This window comes from Brachyhypopomus gauderio, chromosome 3 (genome assembly GCF_052324685.1).
Source record: "Brachyhypopomus gauderio isolate BG-103 chromosome 3, BGAUD_0.2, whole genome shotgun sequence".
In the NCBI taxonomy this organism is placed as follows: domain Eukaryota; kingdom Metazoa; phylum Chordata; class Actinopteri; order Gymnotiformes; family Hypopomidae; genus Brachyhypopomus; species Brachyhypopomus gauderio.
The window spans coordinates 9,279,632-9,303,843 of NC_135213.1; the positions used below are offsets into that span (position 1 = coordinate 9,279,632).

At 41.1% G+C, this 24,212-nt stretch overlaps 2 protein-coding genes across 3 annotated transcripts in view; one reads left to right on the forward strand and one right to left on the reverse strand.

The window, feature by feature from the left end:
- Positions 1 to 1,851: 1,851 nt before the first annotated feature.
- hhex (hematopoietically expressed homeobox) lies at positions 1,852 to 5,407 on the forward strand. Its single transcript, XM_076999350.1, has 4 exons — positions 1,852 to 2,366; positions 4,036 to 4,214; positions 4,356 to 4,406; positions 4,839 to 5,407. Exons 1-4 carry the CDS (start codon positions 2,015 to 2,017, stop codon positions 5,070 to 5,072), a joined length of 816 nt encoding a protein of 271 aa, XP_076855465.1. The 5' UTR covers positions 1,852 to 2,014; the 3' UTR covers positions 5,073 to 5,407.
- Positions 5,408 to 22,289: 16,882 nt separating this feature from the next.
- LOC143510226 (ras-related protein Rab-37) overlaps positions 22,290 to 24,212 on the reverse strand; it is a 48,046-nt gene continuing 46,123 nt past the window's right edge. The window contains exon 9 of one of the 2 annotated variants that reach the window (XM_076999354.1): positions 22,290 to 24,207. In XM_076999354.1, the coding sequence (XP_076855469.1) occupies positions 24,102 to 24,207 (106 nt within the window). In that variant the 3' untranslated portion in view covers positions 22,290 to 24,101. The remainder of the gene's footprint in view (positions 24,208 to 24,212) is intronic. The other variant, XM_076999353.1, reaches the window with a different exon arrangement.

The following is a 24,212-nucleotide window of genomic DNA, read 5'->3' on the forward strand; positions in this document are numbered from 1 at the left end:
CTCTCTCTCTCCCTCCAACTCCCTCTCTCTCTCTCTCCCGACGCCAACAGGGCGTAAAAGGAGATCAATGAGGTACAATGATTGTCAAACCTCAAATATTGCCCATTCACACGTTGCCTTTCATGTCAGAAACTGTGTCATTCTTCTCTTTGATAAATGCTATGTGTTATTAACAAGCGTGGCTGTGAACGATAATCAAAACCATCGTTGCTTCTAGAGCAGGTCTATCTGAGTACATCAGCCTGCGCGGTATTTACCAGCAAATTTGTCTCACTGATAATGTGATGCGTCTAATAGTTACTACATTTTAATCTTAATGCGTTCAAGATTAAACAATAGGCCTTGTTACTTTCGGTGATTGGGGATTTTGCTACTGCGATAGAGCTCTTTATATTGCATGGGGTTTTTAAACATGTGTACCATTAAATAATTTCCCCTGCTTGACATAATGCATTAATATGTAATGCGGATTCTGCTTATCGTTTTGCACTTGCTAAAATAGGCTAGTCATGCACGTGACAAAACTGGGCCCCGTTTCCCAAAATCTTCGTTGTTATAAGGTAGACTTAGAGAATGAGTGATCAGTAGTACTCGCGCTACCATTTAAAGATTATCTTTATCTTAGGATGTTTCTGAGAAAGTCACTCCTGATTAGATAAATGGATGTAATCATTAAATGAAATTAATCTGGTCCATTTATTCTTTAATGAATAAAAAATTATTTTGTATATTTTATGCATTTGTTTATAATTATTGTCATTCTTTTTATTCATATTCATGCAATCATTATTATTATTAGTAGTAGTAGTAGTAATAGGCTAGTAGTAGTAGTAGTAGTAATATTTGTGGGTGTTTTGTAGGTTTCCTTCACTGCCCAAGATCGAACAGGCTAGTGATAAGTTAGTGATTTGTGTGGATTTTCGTGATTTTTGTGCATATAACAGTATTAACCCAGTGTGGCTAGAACATGGTTAGTTATTTCTTAAACCGAATGAAGGAATAAAGCTACACTAACTACACCCAAAGACGCTTTAGAATCTATAGCTTGCACAATGCTTCTATGTCCAATTAACACATAGGCGAGGGAGGAGATAACGGAGCAGCTAAAAATAAAGGTATAGACGGTAATGTCTTAAAATCAAAGGGTATGGATAGTAATATATTAAAATTAAAGAGTATGGATAGTAATTTATTAAAATTAAAGGGTATGGATAGTAATTTATTAAAATTAAAGGGTAGGATAGTAATTTATTAAAATCAACGAGTATGGATAGTAATTTATTAAAATTAAAGGGTATGTATAGTAAAATCAAAGTATGGAGAGTATTGTCAGAACACAGAATGGATGACTCACGCAGACGCGCTGTTTCAGATTGCTAAAGTTACAACCTGAAGGCGTTTATTAATAGCTACTCGATCTCGGCAGGATCATTTGAATCAGGAAATACAAATTATACACAATTTATCGTCGGCTTTATCCAATTTATAAAATCTATTTCTTCTGACGTTATTGTAACTTACATCTAAGCATATTTCATTGTTCAGATGGTGTCCAAGCTATCAGCGCATAAGAGCGCGTAAAAACGCAAACTGCCTTCAATGTTTTTACTGTTTTTACAAACATGCCAAAACGTTTTAAGCAAAACGCATTCGTAGTAGTTGATTCGAGGTCATCTGGCCTCATAAAGTATCCTGTCAATGAAAGATGCGTAGATTAGAGATGCAGGTGCGTCCTGAGTTATTTAGCTTCAAGGTAACTCAAGTTGACTCTGCTTGGTCACCGTTGGTGGAGAGCCAATCAGAGTCCGAGTGTACCTGCAGGAAGTTGACCTACTGTGTTATCTCCTCCCTCGCCGTGCTTTAGATAGCGAATGTTGCCCTGCTCGACAACGGATCTGTGCAATTCAATGGAACAAGAACCGCTGGGTAGCGAACAGCTTCATAAACAGCGGCATATCGGCTCTTTTGGCGTATTCAAAAAACAAACCTCAGATTCCTCACCGGATATACAGTCATGCAATACCAGCACGCAGCGCCCACAGCCAGGGCTGTTCCTCTTTACGCACCGACCCCTATTCAGCCCGTGCACCCTACTCCGTTTTACATTGAGGACATTCTGGGCAGAAACGGCACCTCGGCGTCCTCTCCGGTGGTGCCGACACCTACTTTGCCATCTCCAAACTCATCGTTTACAAGTTTGGTGCCACCGTACCGGACCCCCATCTACGAGCCAACGCCGATCCACCCGGCTCTGTCGCACCACGCTGCGCTGACGGCCACGTACGCGTCCACCGCGTTTGGCGCGTCGCTCTACCCGTTCCAGCGCGCGGACTATTCGCACGCGCTGCTGAGACACGACCCACTCGGTAAGTCCAACGGTACCGTTAACGTTCTTATACGTTTCCTCTTAGACATTTAGCACTGTTAGTGGCTCCGGTGAATTCGCACTCACGCTGTAATCATCATCTCCAAGTTGTGAACTATTCCGTGAAGAAAAAGTTACCACTTTGAACGTTTTCTATACGAAAAAAATAAAACAGTAGCATAAAGGCGGATTATTGGTCCCACTTTGTGCTTGTGTTTACCAATAGCTCATGTGGTTAATAAACGTCTACCAAACTGACCAAAGAGGAAGCTATTATATATTTCGAAACGTCTCTTCAAAAGCGCATTGCGCTATCAAATTGCCAACGTTTCGAACAATTAAAGCCGTTTTAAACACAACTTTATACATACATGTCTGTCACTTTAGGGAAGGAAACGTGTTGAAAATATTCTGGGTGCGCAGCGGTTGGCGAGGTCACAGCGCTGCCCTTTAGACATTGTGTTAACAGCAGCCTGATGGTCTGAGGTAAACTGCGCTCAGCGAGCCTGACCCTTTCCGTTCATACCGGAAACCTTGAGCTCTCGATAGGAGTAAATCTGGTTTCAGAAGCTGTTAAATGTTTTCCTGGCAGCCCTGAACAGGCACTTCCCCGGGAGTCGTGCACGCTGCTGATTATTTTATCGACATCCTCAATACAGACACATTCAGGAAACACTCGGCTTCTGATAGCCGGGATCCGTTTTTCTGATATTGTTCATTTCCTTCGAACAGGCTGTGACTTCACAGCAGCTAAAATAACCAAATAGTTGAACCACTGATGTATGACAGCTATGACAGAATTCCGTTATCTTCGTTAAGAAATCATGTTAAGACCACCTTACAAAGTACGCGATAAAATATTAATTTTGACGGTTAAAAATAAGTTAAACAAATTAAGTTAACAAAAAGCTCAAACAAAGCACTGATACGGTTTAGGCAATATTAATTTGATTGATTTCATTATTACTAATAATTATTATTAACCACTTTTTATAGAATAAGACACGTTCTGTTTAATTTAAGAAACTAAAGAAATTAAAACATGTCTGTAATAATAAAAAATAAACAAAGAAATTAGTTAACATTACACAAACCTGCCCTTAGACATTAGCCCTAAGACACAAACTGTCCTTAGACATGAATTTATTTATGACATGGTTAAACTTGCCACACATCCTAGTAAACCGTTTTAACTGAGTTGAGGATAAATCGCTGTTTCCTATGTATTTTGTATGGATAGAGCGGATGTTAAACCATTCACCCGATAAACCAACAGGAAACACATTGGCGGAAATTTTGCCATAGTCTTTCTGGCCTGCGCAGCGCTTCTCATAACTAAAGTTTCAACGGATGTCAACACTGACACCGAGTTTCTAACAGATTTATTGTTTTTGTTGCTTTAACATTTCGCGTAGCCCACAGTGAAATGTAGAAGCATATCTTGTCAGCCTGCTAAATGTGAGAGGACGATTCGTTAAACAAGTCTAAAGCGTTAGGCTTTAGACGATGTGAGCAAAGAAATCGTTTTAAATAAACGCATAGTAAGTAGATTAATATGTGAAGGTATTTTAAGAATTTTAATTATTCTCTCTTCCTCTTACTCCACATATAGATATATATAGGCTGTGTATTATACGTACCACTAAATCACAAATCGTATCTCTTTTTAGGCAAACCGCTACTGTGGACTCCATTTATCCAGCGTCCTCTACACAAAAGAAAAGGCGGGCAGGTGCGGTTTTCCAACGACCAGACCATAGAACTGGAGAAGAAGTTCGAGACCCAGAAGTATCTGTCGCCGCCAGAGAGAAAGCGCTTGGCGAAGATGCTTCAGCTGAGCGAGAGACAGGTAGGCCTTCATTTAATCACTGTTCATTTATAACCACGTTTCTCACAGAACTAATAGTCTATAATGATTTCATAAAAACAGCCATAACTTTTAGACCTCCATAGTTTTCTTGATGTTTACATCGTTGTTGCCGCCCGACAGGTAAAGACGTGGTTCCAGAACCGCAGGGCCAAATGGCGACGCCTGAAACAGGTGAGTGCTTTATTACACAGATTTTCTGTCCTGATGCAAAAACATATGAATTAACACATATTCGTTTAATCTATTTATTTACTTACTTTTTAATTACAACTACTATTATTTTTAAGAAAAGCAAATCTGGAAATGTTTAAAATATAAACCCATGATGGATGAGCACTAGCTATTGGACGGGTTCACTACGCATGGATCTATTTAGCCTATCGGCACATTCGTCATAAAGTAAATCCCAATTTTTATTAAAATGTAAGAGTAAAAAAAGGAAAAATTCCTGAAAAAAGAGGAAAAATTCCTGAAAAATTATTTGCGTTTTAGACTAAAACACAACAATATAAACCAACAACTATAATAACAATAACAACAACAACAATAATAATAATAATATAAAATGATTAAAATAATTGTGTTTTTTTACAATTTGTACAGGAGAATCCACAGGGAAATAAACGTGAGCTGGAGAATGAAAGCGCAGAGAGAAATTGCGAGCAAAGGCAAGAATTTAGCTCCAGTCCCGAACAGGCGGGAGCGGATCAGTTCCACAAGCGCGCTCTATCCTCTGCGCGTTCACACGGCGAAATCGAGTCAGACGTGTCCGACGATTCGGATCAAGAACTGGATATTGAAGAGGACATTGATTACTCGATAAATCCTCAAATATGAAATTTCTTGTAGCATTGTAAATATTGTATAGCTACTAATTGTACATTTATCTATGAATGTAGTCGCTTTTCTTTAAATGGTGGTCTAATATCTTGGCTTAAGCCACAGAGAATTTAGCCTAAGCTAAATACGTGTGTCCGTCTCTCAAAGATCAACTGGTATTTAATTTTGATGATTACCTGTATCTTTGTGTGACTTTCTGGTGTAGGGCAGGTTTATGTCCTGGGGGTTAGAATGTACATATTTTGTGTAAGTCAAAAAACGTACCTTAGGCCATACACCGACTCTTATCCACTGTTTATAATGTAAGCAATAAAATATAACATAAGTCTACAGGTATCTGTTTTTTTCATTGGTTGGTTACACAGCAAAATAAAAATACAATATCTAGAAAACTCAAGCTGTACACAAATGAATGCTAGAGTTCATTCTTTTTTGGAAGTCAATTCAATATTGAATTTAGAAATAACAAACACTGAAGAATAATTTCAGTGTGTTTCAGTGCTAGTAACCATCAGCAGTTTTGAAAGTATTGAAGCTATGTGCTGGCTAGAGTGGATGGAGACAACATATGTGACAACATGTGTTGTGAAAAACGCTATACAAATAGATTTGATTTGATTTGATGGAGGATCTTAGTCATACATAATGACATTTCTTTCATCATGTAAACGTACTCTGATGAACGCCATGGTCAGCTTTTCAGGAGACCACTTCATGCGTTCTGTGTCCAATTAAACCAGTATGTGACTACAAATACACACATTATTAGTTCAAGCAAATGAAACAATCCATCTGATATTGTCATCATCATACACAGATTACCTGTTAACCATTAAAACAAATTGCACAGTATGATTCATCAGTCAAAGAATTTCCCTTCAACACTGTTCTAGGGGTTGAGGTTCACCACTGGATCGATCCATACTCGGCACTGTCCAACAGGGAAGAGCCTCGGACAGACTAGTTAGCAGGGAGGTTATCTCCTGTTGAATCAGCACATATACAGACAGTTCAGGCAGAGTCTGCACTTGCCTTTGACTGCCACATCGGCAGATTCAACTTCAAATAGGTTATCATTTAGAAACAAGCAAACAGCAGGGATTTTTGGAGGAGAGCGTTAATGATTGGAGGAGTAAAGAGGATAGTATGTGATTGAGCACAGTGCCCCCCCCACTCGCTCACTCGGCCGGTTCAACAGCCTCAGAGCACCGGCACAGCAGGCCAAAACCAACACACAACACATCGATTCAACCCCGAATTGAGTAATGCTTCACAAATCTTCTAACTGAAAAGCCAACACTGGAAACAAGGCAGTGAAAGTGCTCAATGGGAAACCATTCTTTGACAAGATCTGGGTTCCAAAGGGCTGAGAATGTTCCTGAGAGGCAGTGTGTGTGCGCATATGTGTGTGCTAATATGTGTGTACAAGCATTCAGAACCTTTAGTAGTAAAAATAAAACAACTCCACTACAAGGTTTATCATGCAGTTTATGGTTATCTATACCACAGGTTTCCAGACTGTTGTCCAAATGCTGTATTTCCTCATGTTGGTTACCAGGCCATTTGGATGAAAGCTATTTATGCCCCTGTGCCACTGTTTGGACAGGTAATTATTTTATGGCTCAGAGTGAATTGGAGATTCAAGCAGAAAATGGTGAACTCATTTAGAATAGCAGCTGAATGCTTTAAAAAAGCACTATCTCCATCTGAATGAGGTCTAATTGAAAAGCAAACAGCACAGCTGACTGGGTAACAGTTCACTGAGTGATATTTTCCTAGGCTGTCTGAGGAATCCGGCCTCGAGGAGCCTTTAGCTCTGTTCAAGATGTCACCAGACTGGGATGAATTGATGCTTTAGATATTAAACCCCCAAACACCTGGCAGCTATGGAGGGGATAAGTGGTCTCTTTGATGACAACTGGGCAAATATTGACTTGATTGGCAGAGAACAGGAATCCTAAAGACCTGGAGAGTTGAGACCACGCAGGTAATCGCTTAATTGACAGAAAATTTGCGCTTCATCAGATCAATTAAGATGGTTATTTTCATCCCCAGGTCTGTTAGTCATCCTAAAAGTGATGCATGTTATCAGGAAGGTTGATAGTATGCATCACTGTGTGTATGTGTGTGTGTGTGTGTATGTGTGCACACGAGTGGTTGCATGTGTGTGTGTGTGTCCCTCCCTTGCTCTCTCTAAAACTCCAATCACTCTTCTCTGTGATGTGTGAGAGCAACCCTGTCCTTCTAATGGATTGTTTGTTCCTTTTTGGCAGGCAGTGATTAAAGCTGTGGAATAAAGCTCCTGTGAGGTCTAACACGCTCATGTGAAAGGGCCTGATAGCAGGCCAGCTGATCCGATCTGGCCTCCAAGGCCACAAGATTGTTCTATCTCTTAACTGGAGGATGTTAGTGATACGCGTTAACAATGCCTCCATTAAAGATTATGGACGAGTGATTGAGTCTCTTTTGAAATCCATTAGGGATATCTCTCTGGCTAAAGACACAACAGTTCAGGCTAATTGGGTGGAAAGCTTACACTGTTTTAAAAGGGGATTAGATATTACATGGTACCATCAACTGATCAAAGCACACTGAGCAACTGTACAGAAAGGGCTTTGCCCACACGTGCTGAGAGTGCCACAGAACAGACCCTTCTGCAAGATTAATTTCAAAATCTGGAAGAAAATTCAAGTTAGGTTCTGTGTTTCACTGATTCATTGGTTTAGAATGATAAGATCGTACATTAAAATAGCAGAGCTTTGAACCTGTGACCACTAGCCTAGTGGTAAGTAGCCTAATGTCTGTTCAAACTTGCTTTTCTTCTTTCTAATTTAGCATGGTGTGTGTCCATGCATAAGTGTGTGTGTGTGTGTGTGCACTACATTGAGTGAATTAAGAAGTGGTTAGGGACACAAGGATAGTTAAGGGCTCGTAGCTGCTGCAGATTTATAGTGTAAAGCTCACAGGGTTAATGGGGATAACTGTGTATAGTCTCAGAGAGCTAATGGGGATATATATGAACAGTCTCGGAGGGTTAATGGAGATAGGTGTGTCCAGTCTCAGAAGTTTAATGGGGATAGGTGTGTCCAGTCTCAGGGTTAATGGGTTAATGCAGATAAATGTGTACAGTCTCAGGGTTAATGGGGAAAGGTGTGTACAGTCTCAGGGTTAATGGGGATTGGTGTGTACAGTCTCGGGATTAATGGGGATAGATGTGTAGTCTCAGGGTTAATGGGAATTGGTGTGTACAGTCTCAGGGTTAATGGGGATGTGTGTGTACAGTCTCAGGGTTAATGGGGATAGGTGTGAAGCCTCAGGGTTAATGGGGATCGGTGTGTACAGTCTCAGGGTAATGGGGATAGATGTGTATGGTTGTCAAGGCCTCGTCATTTAGTTAGCCCAGTGGTTCTCAAACTTTTTCTATCATTTCCCACCTCAGAAGAAGGGGAAATTCCACGCCCCACGAACGGATGGAGAACGTAATTTGTTGAGGGGGGGAGGGGGGCGTTCGTGTGGGTTGGCGAACGTAATTTGTTGACGGGGGTGGTGAACCTGATTTGTTGACGGGGGCGGCGGTGGCGAACGTTTTAAACACCCGGGGCTTATGAAAACCGAACAGGCATTAAAACGACAGGCTTAAAAAGGTTCATTTCTTCCAATTGCTTGCACCCCACCTGCACCCCACACTTTGAGAAACGCTGAGTTAGCCACACTTTGTTCCCTTTTCTCTTTCTTTCTTGTACTTTTGATGACATTACCAAGGTGACAGTACCTCTATAAACATGTCCTTGAAAACATTTATGAACATATGTTAGAAGCCACTAGTTCTCTACGGATGATATTTGTTTGTAGATCGCTCTAGAACTTGGCAGTTAGGTAGATGTTATTTTTATATTTAGACGCCTTGTGCGAGGACAAATTGCTGTTCTGTGGTCAGATGTGTTCCGCTCCTGTTTATGGTCAACCCCCCCAAAGTGTTAACAAGAAAATAAGCTCTGCAAATAGCTCAGTGCCTCTACTGACCATGTACACATTCATTATAAATAAAATGTGAACTTTAACATACTTTACTTTATACTATACTTTACTATATATATATATATATATATATATATATATATATATATATATATATATATATATATAAACTACTGTAAAATATGGTATCTTTTCTATGGAACTACAAATACAGTAGTCATTAAAATCTTCACATTAAAAATATCACCTCATCACCAAGTTCATGTAAGCACACCAGTACACTTTACTCTTGGTTTAATCATTTCTCCACTGTCATTGTTAGGTAAATGTGCTGTGAACAGGAACCTGTCAGCAGTTCTGCTTTAATTTTGGCACATGCAACCATTTGTCACAAGGCCAGTATTCTAATGATGACATTGATTTAATTAAATGTTTTCTGAATTCAGTAGACGGGATAAATTAAGTTCACAATATTTGGGCATTCTCATCTTGCTGTTGATGGAGGCCACAGTCTTTATCTCCTCAGTATCACTGATTGACCACTGAGATTAGGAATACTGGGTATCTCTGATGGAGCACTAAGATTAGGAACACCTCCACTCTTCTACTTGGTATCACAGATGGAGCACAGAAATTAGGAACACCTCCACTCTTCTACTGGGTATCTCTGATGGAGCACTGAGATTAGGAACACCTCCACTCTTTTACTGGGTATCACAGATGGAGCACTAAGATTAGGAACACCTCCACTCTTCTACTGGGTATCACAGATGGAGCACTAAGATTAGGAACACCTCCACTCTTCTACTGGGTATCTCAGATGGAGCACAGAAATTAGGAACACCTCCACTCTTCTACTGGGTATCTCTGATGGAGCACTAAGATTAGGAACACCTCCACTCTTCTACTGGGTATCTCTGATGGAGCACTAAGATTAGGAACACCTCCACTCTTTTACTGGGTATCACAGATGGAGCACAGAAATTAGGAACACCTCCACTCTTCTACTGGGTATCTCTGATGGAGCACTGAGATTAGGAACACCTCCACTCTTCCATTTTGTTATAAAGAGTCTTTCCAGCCCTTGTAAAGTTTAGAGCTGTGTTATTTGAGGCAGTGAATTTGGTCATGGAAGCATCACCCTCATCTGCTGAGAGAAACATTATCAAAGCAAACAACCTGCACTCATCAATTTTCCAAACTAAGATAATGGTGTTCGTTTATCCAAGGTCAACAGTGTTCGCAAATGCGCACACACAAATAGTGTAGTGTCTGCATTCCCCATTCAACTAAGCCCATATATTAATTGTCACCTCCCCATCTTGTCAACCCTTTTTAAAATTAACGCTTGAAGCACTGCATACAGATTGAAGGACTTGAAGACTACACGTATGTGGGCAGGAACCCTTTAAAACCCTTTAATCATGACAAGGAACACATTTCCTGTGTATCTACATGCTTACCATCTATCATTCATAGATGTCCTGTCAATCATGATATCAGATAACACCTTTGCTCTATACAATAATCGTAGGAAAGATCATGTCTGAGGAGTGGTGTGCACTACAGCTGTAAGACACCTGCTGAGCTACCACGGGTGAGTCTGCTCTCATCACACTGATATGTCTGGGTGTGAACATACCTTCTGAGAGCTCTGAAGGACAGACACACTTTTCTAAATGCAACACTATGGCTGATGTAGAATGCAAAACTCTGAGGACTGTTTCCGAGACAGTGGGAGTTTTGTTTGGGGAAACTGCCTCCAACATGTGGTGTCAAAATAAGTCAGACCTCAGATCAGTTAGGCAGCCTTTCCTCTTTACATGATCCTTTCTGAAGCATTTGTTTGGGTAGGTCTAAGAGCAGTCTGGGGCAGTTAAACAGATCGTTGAAAAGAGGCAGGACACAGTTGAGGTTATCACACATATGTGTCCACGCCAGGAGATATGCAAGTGCCCTCATTCTTGATTAGAGAGAGGTGACAGAAACTGAGAAATCGAGACACACACACACACACACACACACGCACGCACACATGCACACACACACATACACAATAGTCTGATCAGAACAGGAAGCCAGACAAGGCCGTATCTTGTAAGACTTTGGTGGCAACAAGGTGACCTTGTATAATCCATAAATATAAACGTGTTCATTTATCAAGCAGCCTGCCCAAACTATGCACTGCACCCTGAAGAGTAATGGGCTGAAGAATATAACAAGATCAGGACCATGATTAGTCTTACCACCACCACACAATCTACACACAGTAGTCACAAAACCTGAGCCTTATGTAGTAATAATGGACTACACCAACCTAAGTGTATTGCTTGGTGTGAACAGCAGGTCTCAGCCTGTGATTGGAAGCATTATTGATTGGCTGGTCATTTTATGAGTGGTCTGGGAGTCGTGGAGACAGCATCTGTAAACAGAGTGGTGTGTAAATCACTTGGCAGTGAAGAGGGGCCTGTTGTGCAGTGATGGTCTTGCTGACAGAAGCTAGTGTCTGTGTGTGTTTGTGTTGTGTGTGTGTGTCTGTATCGATGTGTGTGTCGATGTCTGTGTGTATCTAACTGTCTGTATGTGTGTGCGTGCGCCTGTGTGCTTGTGAGACAGGTAGCTAGAGAATCAATAACAGACAGTGTCCACACTGTCTTTTGCTTGATTACGGGGTACAACTGAAAAAAAAACTGGATTGCGATAAGAAGCATGCTGGTCTGTGAACTCATAAGGAACTAAGAGAGAATGTTGACGCCCACAGCATGTGAGATAGCGGGTGGGAGACAGAGAGAGTGAGTGAAACCTGACCTGACTACTCACCAATACATATTCACTCCTGATATATACTGATTACTCAAATGCTTACATACACTTAGTTACTTACTCTCCTTTGTGAATAGCAGCAGACAGGCCATAGATAATGTTATGGTGTGGAGAAGGGTAAAGATCGGAGAAAGTGGGCAGGTCCCAAGTCTGCACTGGAGATAAAGCAGGTAGCAGGCGGCACGCAGTGTCCAATACTGTCCTCAGGTTGCCAGGGGGGATTCTGGTCCGGAAATGCATTTGGTAAGGATATGCTGCCACATATCCTGTTTTCTGCAATGGGCACTATCACCCATGTCTCTCTCTCTTTCTGTCTCTCTCAAAACCTCTCTGTCTCTCTCTCTCTTGCACTTTCTCTCTCTCTCTAGAGCAGTTTGTCGACCCCCTTGAGCTGAGCCAGGATGTGGTCCAGCAGAAGTGATGAAAGGATGAGAGTACACACGTGAGAGAGAGAAGGAGAGAGAGCATGAGAGGGAGAGAGAGTGGGAGAGAGAGAGAGAGAGAGAGAGAGAGAGAGAGATAGAGAGAGAGAGAGAGAGAGAGAGAGAGAGAGAAGGGGCAGGAGCTAGGGGAGAGAAAGGGAGAGTTTGGACTTCAAGGCCGTTGGTATACGGCTAGCGAGTGGTTGATTTCCTCACAACACAGACAATCAATCCTCAGGACTCAGGAAGTTATTCTTGCATGTATGTTTCCAGCAGTAATGTTATTGGGAGAGCTGAGGGGTCTGAACAATGGTGGCTCGGTTGCTTTGCTTCCCCTCTGGCCCATGGCTGGCTGTGAAAACAATGATGAAAATGTGAGGAAACTCCCTTAAATTAGCACGGAGGAATGCCGGACGGCAGATTGGCCTTGCTGGAGCCGCGGGAGTTCAGGGCGGGAAGCTTAAGCACTTCCGTTCCGCTCTCTCTCTCACAAAGACAGCAGCCTATGGGCAGCCATCATCTTGCAGCAAAGTTAATCCCAATTACTGCACCAGGAATTTGTGATAAAGACAATCTCAATGACTGGATCCAGGATCTTGTGGTAAAGATAATCCTAATTACTCAACCAGGATCTTGTGGTAAATATAATCCCAATTACTGTACCAGGATCTTATGGTAAATATAATCCCAATTACTATACCAGGATCTTGTGGTAAAGATAATCCCAATTACTGCACCAGTATTTTCTCTAGTTGGCACACCTGCATAGTAGGCTTTGCTTGCTTTTTTGACATAATCTTCAAGTGGGAGGAATAGGCCACGTAAATCTACAACACTAATAAACATTTCCGCCATCAGGATCACCCTATATGGTTTGAACCATTAAAAGGCAGCATGGCATTTCATGAAGCATTTCCAACTGCATTTGTCACATTCTGATGAAACAAGTGGGAGAGACAAAGTGAAAGAATACAGTGTGAAATCAACAGAACAGGCCATGTTACCAGCATCACTGAGCATTCACACTACACCCAATATCTGAACCTGATTTATGATGGTCATCAAAGCGAGTTTGAATGGTAACTTTTAGTGTGAAGCTTTTGATGGTCTTGTAGTGATGCTGTGCATCAGTGACGGAACAAAAGTAAGTAAGTAAGTAAGTAAGTAAAATTTTATTTATATAGCACCTTTTCAAGTCAACCTACAAAGTGCTTCACAAAAGTAGTAATAAAATACAATAATAATTAAATAAATTCCAATCGATTTCAAAAAATAAAAAGATGGCCTACAAACTCAAACCCACAATTTGAGTACAATACAATAATTAAAATCATAAGCACATACAGACAGCGATCAGAACGATTTTAGTTAGCAAACCCCTTCAAAAGCTAGAGTGTACAGATGTGTTTTTAGCCTTTTTTTGAAAAGGCTAAGGGACTCGGCAAGCCTTATCTCCAAGGGCAAATTATTCCACAACAGGGGAGCTCGAACGGCAAACGCACAATCCCCCTTCCTTTTTCGCTTTGTTCTAGGCACTACTAAGAGCCCCTGGCCGGAGGACCTTAGCGTTCTACTATTTGAGTAAGTGACCAGCAAGTCGGTAAGATATTCCGGAGCATCCCCTTTAAGTGCTTGGAAGGTTAAAACCAACAATTTAAAATCAACTCTAAACTTAATGGGGAGCCAATGAAGCGATGCTAAAACAGGAGTTATATGCTCCCTTTTTTTAGTTCTAGTAAGTAGACGAGCAGCCGAGTTTTGGACTAACTGAAGCTGTGCCATTGTGCCTTGGTTTAAGCATGTAAATAGCCCGTTACAATAATCTAGGCGAGATGAAATAAAAACATGGATAATTCTTTCCAAATCTTTAAAAGGTAATATATGTCTAATCTTAGAGATATTTCGTAATTGTAGATATGAGGATTGAACAAGCCTTTTGATATGCTTTGAGAAAGTAAGCTTCCCATCAAAAATAACCCCCAAATTACGAGGATATGGATTTATCCTTAGGGCCAAACAACCAAGGTCTTGTAAATTAACAGTGGTATTGTCATCTCCTAAAATCAAAACCTCTGTTTTACCTTCATTTAGGTGTAGATAATTACATGACATCCACTCTTTTATAGCTTCCAGACAATCAGTTAAGAGCTTTAATTTACTTGAGTTATTTCGTTTAACAGAAAGATAGAGCTGAATATCGTCTGCAAAAAATTGATAAGAAATATTAAAACGACTGATCAATTTTCCCAATGGAAGCATATATAATAAGAACAAAATAGGACCCAAAATGGATCCCTGAGGTACACCAAAACAAAGACGGCCATGGTTTATAGGCAAGCTACAGACCACACAGCAGAAAATGTTTTTCTTCTGTACTCACACGTTGAAAGAGAAGATATACAAGATATAAAGAAAGGAAATTAATCCAGAGACAAAAAGGAGGAACATGTGTTTGGTCAGAACTTTCAGATTCTTATCTTAGAATCTGAGAAAACGACAGAGAGAGATAGAGTGAAAGAGTGAGAGAATGTGTTCATATGTGAGCTTGTGTTTATCTGTTGATGCACTTGTATCCTTAACATCAGTATGAGTTAGTAGGTGTTAATATAACTGTGTTAAATAAGATGGAATCTGCAATAATGTTTTATCATGTGTCAGTGTTTCAGTTATTTCACTGTGTAACACTGCCTTCATTATCATTACAGATCCAGTTCACACTACATCTCTGCTCTGTTGCACAACCTGAGTTAAAATGTCTACTTTAGCTTCCTCTACACACATACAGATACACTCAACACACACACACACACACACACACACATACACACACACACACACACACACACACACACACACACACTCAAATACCTAAACAAACAATTGAATTGTAATTGTAGAATATTTGTTCAAAAAGTAAACGTTCTGCACCTACCTTTTTGGAATAAATCCTATTAGGACTTTTACTTTCTAAACTTTTTACCTCTGATGCACACACATTTGAATAGAAATTCACACACATCTTTGCATGTACCACACTACACAGGCGTTCTGGCCCAGAGCAGTGTCATTTGTCATGTGCCATTTGTTATTTTATTGGTTTCATTCATACACAATTTGAACTACATGACAGGATCTGTTTACAGACAAAACCTGCTCATCTTCCTTTTACTCTTTCTTTTTCTCTCTCCAGTCTGACAAGCCCAAGTGGAAAAATACTCACAGGAGCGAGTGAAAGCAGCCGTCTGCCGGTCAGTGTCTGCTGACCAGCTGCTATTTCTGTTCTGTCTCTTTCACAACTTATGAGAAGTCACTGAACGCCCAACATAGACAACAGCACTCAGAGTCATGACTCTGGCGACAGTCTAACCTGACAGGGTCAGAGGTCAAATGGAGGTGTACTTGGCGCAAAAACCCAACAAAAGCAATAGATATTGCAAATAATGGCAGTTTCTCCTGAAACATGTTTGACCTGGTGAAATGCTTGCATTGGAGTGGTAAAACTACTACAGCAATGAGTAGGCACAGAGCCTCTCTCTCTCATACACACACACACATGCAGAAAAGCCCATATAATCTCAAAGGCATTTTTGATTAAAACCTATTTCTGCTTTAGTACATTTATACTCTGGAGTGCACTGTCAAGGGTGAGTAAGCTTAATTGGGGTGGAACATGTTTGGTGGTGTGTAGCACACATGCAGGAGGAAGTCCATCTTTTAATCTGTGGGATTAAATAACTTGAGATATGACAGTAGCTGATGTGCATGAACATTCATAATCAGCCCTGTGCACGTTTGCTCACTAGAGCGTGTGTTTGAAATGCAGCATCAAATGCACTCATAGATGATGTGTATCAGTGCTAATGCTTTCACCACCTGCTAGGAAATACAGGGGGTCTACAGAGGGTTTTCACACCAGGACTGGACCTGTGAATCGTGCAACTCTTCTGTTAAAGTGAACGCACCGTCCACACAAGCTGAACTTCCATTTCTAACTATTCTACAACATAAGACGTGTAGTGTTCAGCTGTGATCAGCGTCGGTCTTTGACCAATGAACCTAAACTGCAGTTACTGAGACAAACAGTCTAACAGTAACTGTAAAGGAATGGACATGTGATCTGTTTGACCCATACTGTCCCAAGAGCTCTCTGTGTTACTTAAAGTCTCAATGACCTCAGCACTGCATTGTGGTACAATGTACGTTACTGTATTTCTCAATTCCTTACAGAACTGAGAAGTTGTAGACAGTTTATTACAGGCAAACACTCATGCAACCCCTGTAAGGGCAGTACAGTCTAGGAACCAATGTTTACTCTTTACACACATTGAGAAGAGGCTCAGAAAATGCAGGAGAGCTGTGCAAGCAAAGTGCTTCTGATTTAATAGGTGCAGGAACCAATTTATATATGAAAATGTAAGCGTTTAAATCATCACATTCATTCCATGAGGTTCTAAATTTCCAAGAGATTTCAAGATCAGCAACAACTGGCTATGCAAACAGATACACTATATTGCCAAAAGTATTCGCTCGCCCATCCAAATCAGGTGTTCCAATTGCATGCATGACCAAAATTAAGCACCTAGGCATGCAGAATTTGTTTACAAGCATTTGTGAAATAATTGGTTTCTCTCAGGAGCTCAGTGAATTCCAGAATAGAACTGTGATAGGATGCCACCTGTGTAACAAATTCAGCTGTGAAATTTTCTCACTCCTAAATATTTTACAATCAACTGTCAGCTGTATTATAAGAAAATGGAAGTGTTTGGGAACGACAGCCACACAAACTTTCTACAGAGTCAATCACTACAGACATCCAAACTTCATGTGGCCTTCAGAACTCGAGCAGTGGAGGCACGTTCTCTGGAGTGATGAATCACGCTTCTCCATCTGACAATCTGTGCCAAATGTAAAGTTTGGTGGAGGGAGGATTATGGTGTGGGGTTGTTTTTCAGGAGTTGGGCTTGGCCCCTTCCTATTCCAACATGACTGTGCACCAGTGCACAAACTAGCAAGGTCCATAAAGACATGGATGTCAGAGTCTGGTGTGGATGAACTTGACTGGCCTGCACAGAGTCCTGATCTCAATCTGACAAAACTCCTTTGGGATGAGAGTGGAGACTGAGAGCCAGGCCTTCTCGTCCAACATCAGTATGTGACCGCACAAATGCACTTCTGAAAGAATGATCAAAAATCCCCATAAACACACTTCTAAACCTTGTGGACAGCCTTCCCAGAAAAGTTGAAGATGTTCTAACTGCAAAGAGTGGACCAACGTCATATTGAACCATAGGAATTAGGAATGGGATGTCAATTAAGCTCATATGTTAGTCAAGGAAGGTGAGTGAATACTTTTGGCAATATAGTGTATGTCGTTAATACAATGTTCATTAGTATTAAAATGCCTAGAAATGACATATTGTTAATCCTGATGGTCCAAAGGTTTTCAACACACCATTCAGCAAGTCTTCTTACATCTCTTACAAGTAATGCAGTAAATAACTCCTGCTGTGGTGCATGAGGATGAATGAGTGATAACAATTGATATTTTAGTGGTTGTGTTAATAAATTTACATGTAGCACATCTAGATCAGTTTCAGGCTACAGTACCACGGTTGGAATCTGAATGGTTCATTAAATCATTCTTGATGAACATGTCTTTAATTTACTACAATTAATACTTTAATAAAATTTTTATATCTCTATGTATCTTACCTAAGCACACTGCAGTTACTGCCCTTGAATCTTCTTCAGATTTATATATATTAACAATTAACAATTGTATTCGCTATTTAAACCTATCTATACATTTAGATAAATCTCTGCACACAGTAAAATGTTGTTTTGTTGCTAGACGTATTAAGGAATCTAAAAAATAGAATGATGATTTGTGTGTGTATGGGAAGATAAGGTGTATGATTTTAATGACAGAACAGACAATGTCAGCATTGCAACTTGGAGAGAAACAGCAGCAGAGAGATGTGTATATAAACTATGCAGTCAACAGTTGGTGCACGTGTGACTATCATACCTTTATTAGTGTGTATTAGGTACTCGTGTTGGACCTGATGGCTGTGCTCTGGGTCACTCCAGAGGCTTTCAACACCTTGCTCAGTGTACGGGAAACAGCCATGCTGTGAGAGACTTTCCCAAACTGTTTCACCAAAATTGGAAGCGTAGAATTGTCCAAAGGTACTTTGGGTACATTAACATTACCCTTTACTGGTACTACAGAGTTTACTCAAGAGTCTGGAAAACTGCCTCACACCATTACTCCTGCTCCATCCAAACCTCCACCTCACGCTCCACCTGCTGCATGTCAGGCAGCATTAACCAGATTCATCTGACTTCCAGAGAACATGACTCTGCTCCAAAAAATATCTCTGTTCCAGAGAACACGTCTCTGCTCCAGAGAACATGTCTTTGCTCCAGGAACCAGTGGTCATGTGCTTCATGCCACTCCAGCTGACACTGCAGTGATCTTAGGTTTGTGTAGACCTGCTCACCTGTGGAAACCTATTTGCCAAAGCTCCTAACAAAATGTTGTGGTGCTGATGTGGCTTCCAGATGCAGTTGGGAGGGAAGTACATGGTTTCTGATGAAGGTCTCTTATGAAAGCTCTAAGACTGCTTTCAGTTTATGATGAGAGCATTGCCACATCCAGCAGCGGCAGATCTCCAGTGAAGGTGGCATATTACCACCTCAGTTCCTCAGCTACACCCATTCCACCGCCACTGTCTACAAACTTTATTTACTTGAGTAATTTATACACCTAAAAGCAAAGGGTGTGTCTGAAACACCTGAACTCAAGCATTAGAAAGGGTATCTAAATACGCTTCTCCATACAGTGTAGACATACTTGTTGTTTATTTATTTGATTGTTTATTCCCAACATGGTGTCTGACCACAGAAAGACTAGGAAAGCCCTGTAATGACTTTTCAAGTCCACGGAATGTGTTATCTTGGCACGGTGTTACAGGAAGCACTGGTTATCATTTCCTCTGAGTGACTGAGTGTGTCAGGCTCTATAATCAGATTGCATTAAACAGTAAGAGAGATTGAGTTAGAGGCACAGAGAAAGAGAGAAAGAGAGAGAGGAAAGAGGGAAAGAGGCAGAGAAAGGGAGAGGAAGAGAGAGAATGCGAGAGAGGGAGAAAGATAATGAGAGAGGGAGAGAGAATGAGAGGGGCAAGGGGAGAGAGGGAAAGAGAGAGGGAGAAAAAGAGAGAGACAAACACAGAGACAGGCCTTGTGCCTCTGCATGTGAAGTGGAGACCCAGAGGACCTGCTATCACCTATTGCACATGTTTGTCTATACAACAACATGCACTATCAGGGCCAGACAGATTTGCCTGTTGGTCTTATTGAGAGCAGAGGTTTCTGTAGAGCATGCAAGATTCAAAAAGAGACGAGTGTTTCACTTCTGCTTTCCAAATGAGCGCTGAGCTGAGACAGACATGCTCGCCTTACAAGAGTGGGAGCCAAGCGTTATGAGATCTCGTCACACTCTCACATACGGATATACCACTGCAATCCTGGCCTCAGCGTCTTATTTAATAAAATTGGTGACATTAGGCTAATAATAAAACAATTGGGTTATGAAGCACTGTATCTGGTTGGAGATGTACAGTACAGTGTAGTTTTGTGGCAACGACTAGGCTATTTTGGTGGAGTAGTTTCCGCTGCCAAAAAAAGCAGAATAGAGCAGGCAGAGAGGACGAATTGTGGGATGTGAGAATACAGTTTTAGTTTGGACCAATTACAATACAGCTTTCTTGAAGCAGAAATTACAGTATTCTTTGTTTTTTGAGGGCATCACCTTGGCTGGCTTTGTCATCTCAACAATCTGAACATTTGAACAAGACTTGATAAGACAAAATTTGACAGCCAAAATCCTCAGATCTGTATTCAGCCAGGAAACATAACACAGGCCAGACCCTCACTGGATGCCACTGCAAAACTGTCAACAGGTTGGACATTCATTTCCAATGCCAGTTACAGGCTCTAAATTTTCAGCACCAAAATACCCCCTAGCTAACCTAAAGACTCTCAAAAATGATTTTCTGTGATTTTCTTTGCAGTGTGTAGATTTTTTTGTAATTTTATTTTCATCCTGTCTCTCCCCGTCTAAGTGCAACTTCACTTCTTGAGGGCTCTTTGCTGCTCACGTTTGCAGTGGAGAGACGAGGGGGTTTTACAGCACGTCACGAGCCTCTCTCCTTCTCTCCATTACCCGGACAAGTCCACTTCACCGTCACGCACTCGGAACTCTTAAAAACCCACGAGAAGCAGCGGGCGGCTACGGGGTGCCGTCAGCTCAAACACGGCCTCCAGACCACACAGACGCACGTAGAGAGAGAGCACTCTCTAAACACATTAGACGTTTTGACTTAGGATTTTTGTCAACATACAAAGTTTCAAAGGTAGACTAATATTGATCCTAGTAAGTAAACTCACCAGACAGTCGGACAGGTGATCCAAAGACTAATCTAATCTAAGCTTTGACAAAGAACACAAATAACTCAAAAATAAACGCTAAGTAAACATAAAATTAGCCCTGGCTAAACCTCTGATATGTGGGGGTCTATGAGACGGCAGGCGTCCGGGAGGCAGCGCCTCCTCCAAGTCTAATGAGCACGACATGTAGGTGATCGGAGAGGAAGCCGCCGGGCGACCAAGACTCCAGACCCATTAGTCAAATGACGGTTGGTCGTTATTTTATCTTTTGAATTTAACACCGGGCCTTGGGGAGAGCGCGTGCAGTAATCAAGCGGCGCGAGCGCGGGAGAGGACGTCACAACAGAACCGTCTGAAATGTACCTGACAATTTAACGAATGGCCACAGGCAGACCAGAGGGAGGGAGAATTAAAGGTGGCGGGATTACTACAGTACAGGAAACAGTTGAGCGCGACCAGGAAACTCACACAAGGGAGAGAATGGCACACACTATGACCGGGTTGGGTTCAAGTGCGCCGCGACTGTCCCTGATGAACTAGTCACGACGACGTTATCTGTCTTTCTGTGCCGCTTCACCGTTAGCACAACTCTGCTTCCGCCAGATAAATTACCTTAGAGGGAAAAGTCAGCAGAAAGGCCCGCGTGCACAATGCCATCCAGCCGGCCGTTGTTCCTGCTTCAGACACATATCCGTTACAGATGTGAGCAATCATGACCTGTTTCTTGTTTTCGCCTCAGCAATGAGGAAACCCATTGTTAAAGATTTGGCCGGAGAAGCCTATGAAGATCTGATGGCGCTTGCAGGGACAGCATCAAAAGGCCTCCGTCTCGAGGGAGGGGGGAATCACATCTGGATCATTTGGGGGTATTTCCACGCAAATAATAGAGACATATTGGGCTTTAAAACTATTCTCTCGGGAAAAATTTTTACGATATAGTCTGTGTTCGGTAATAGCGTGTTTTTTTTTATTTAGAGCTACTAGTGTTTTTTTCTGTCATAAAATAATAACACTGGGCGTAATTTCCCCACTTTCCAGTACACAGAATTCATTTTTAGTGAATCAGCGCATGTCAACGTCAGCAAACGTCCCGTTTTCCTTCCCGTCCTGTTTACAGTGTCTTACTGGAAACTCAACAGTTGTACATGTTTCTTATAGCCTACTGGTCCGTGTGAATGACAGTCTCCAAGGGGCGGGTTTCTAGACTAGACTCACTACACTATAAACACACATTTCACTGGTGAATAATCACTGACATTACAATTTTAATTCAGGGCAAACATTAATTCATGCCCAGACAACCAAACCTGAACGTTTAAAGTAATGACTGAGATTTCATTCTGTGCTTCCACCAAGTGCTTATTTCCAAAAACATGTTTTATTAACATCTCATCATTTTAATGAACCTTTTTAATTAAATCTGAACTTTAGTGTTTTCAGTGAACATACCTGTCTCAGTTCGTGAAATTAGTAGTGTTGAAGGAACACTGTGAGAATGTTTGTCACCCCCTCCCCCTTTCAGAGGCTGAAAAGACACACAAACTAGGGAATAAAAACATTTATTTTATCTGCTTGTTAACCCAGAAAATCTAGTTTAAAACAATGGTAGGCAGTTTAACAGTTAATATTAAGAATCTTTAAACATAAAAATTCAAAAGCTGTAGAACAAATACTGTTTCAATTTTAGTTTCTGAGACAACTATAGCATTCACCATTACACACACACACACACACACACACACACACACACTTGAGAGGAATTTTGCATCGAGTTAAATACCTATGATAGTCAAAAATTTAAAGTGACCTATAACTTTACAACATTTAAAAATGTATTTTTGCAATCCCCATGCAAGTCAGGCATGTGTTTTAGCATAATTTAATTTACCTCAGTAAAGACCCTGAGACAGACATGAAATACAAATCACTTCAGTAGCATGGTCACAAAATCAGGCTTGAACTGAATAGTGCATGATTTGGTGGCGTAAACGTCACAGAAGAACGGTTACAGATTATCCACTATAACTCCCTTTATAATGTGTCCCTGAACAAAGGCATAGAAGGTATGCTAAAGTATTTTTTATGTAATCTGCATATCATTTATAATTTATGCGGTTTAAAGCTGGCGTAAGACTTTATGGCATAATTATATAATAACAACTTGGGAAATAGTGCAGAGAAAGTTACCAATGACTCATATAGGTTCATACCAAAGTCTCATATAGGTCGTGTTAATCTTCCCTATACAACCTTTTTGAACTATAAACATCCTGTTTAATGTATGCAATGTTTCAAACTTCATGGAACATCTTGTATTACCACTCCCTCTAGTGGTCTCATAGAGGATGTGCACTAGACCACTAGAGGGAGTGGTAATACAAGATGATCGATAAAGTGTTGAAGTTCTATTAACTCAAATTCCTGGCAGTTTCAGGCTTTACCTGTAATGGCACAGCAGATCCATCTTAGCGAGGATTTGATAATGAGCTGATAGTGAGGAGCAGCTGGACTAGAACTGTCAAAACTGCAGCGTGTGAATCAGTCTGTTACTTTGGTCTACTGTAAAAGTGTTGTGTTTACAGGCCAAGATGGCTGTAGAAAGGGTTCATTTCCTGAAATTATCCTTCTTAGGATGGAGATTATTTTAATTTAGGAGTGCCAAAGGACAGTTTGGAAGAGCTACAGCTCCTAACATGTTTTAAGTCCTCTGATCTAACACACCAAGGCCTCCTGTTGCATTTCAGTATTGGACCCGAGCATGATTCAGATTAAAATAGCAGGGAAGTGTGTCTTCTAGGACTGGACTAGGGAACTGCTTCCGACCGTCAAACAGAGTGAGGAATGTCACTCCATTGCATATGTTGTTGATTTTGGGGCAACTCATCCCTGTAGAGTTGCATTTTTGTTACTCATTTGACATACCTGGTTCATTTATCAGCTAATCAATCATTTACATGTTTGGGTGTATTACAACAGAGAAATTATTTAACTCTCTGTGGCAGAAGTGAAAAAAATTTAAGGTTCAGGACATAGATGGCCTCCACGATTTTGGACTACCCAGCTGATTTCACCAATTAATTCTGTACTCGTGCTTAAGGTAAACAGCAAATTAATTTGGTTAGAACAAAATCCTGGACAGCAGCCCTACTGTGTGAACCTGAACTAACCCTTAACTTCTCAGAGTCCTCTAATCCACTTCTAGTGCAGTCACACTTGCAACAAACCATTTTCCTGATTATCTGTTGGCCTGACAGTGGTTGTCTGTATAGCTCTGATCTTTTTTTCTAATTCCTCTTTTTTTCTCTCGTCTGTCCCTCCATCCCTCCATCTCTCCATCCCTCCTGAGGTCCTATGTGAAGCTGCAGCAGCCCGTCTCCTGCTTTTTCACCTGCGTGACGTCGTGGATGCGAAACTTTGGCTCATGGGGGAGCTCAACAGATCGACCGATCAGCTCCCTGTG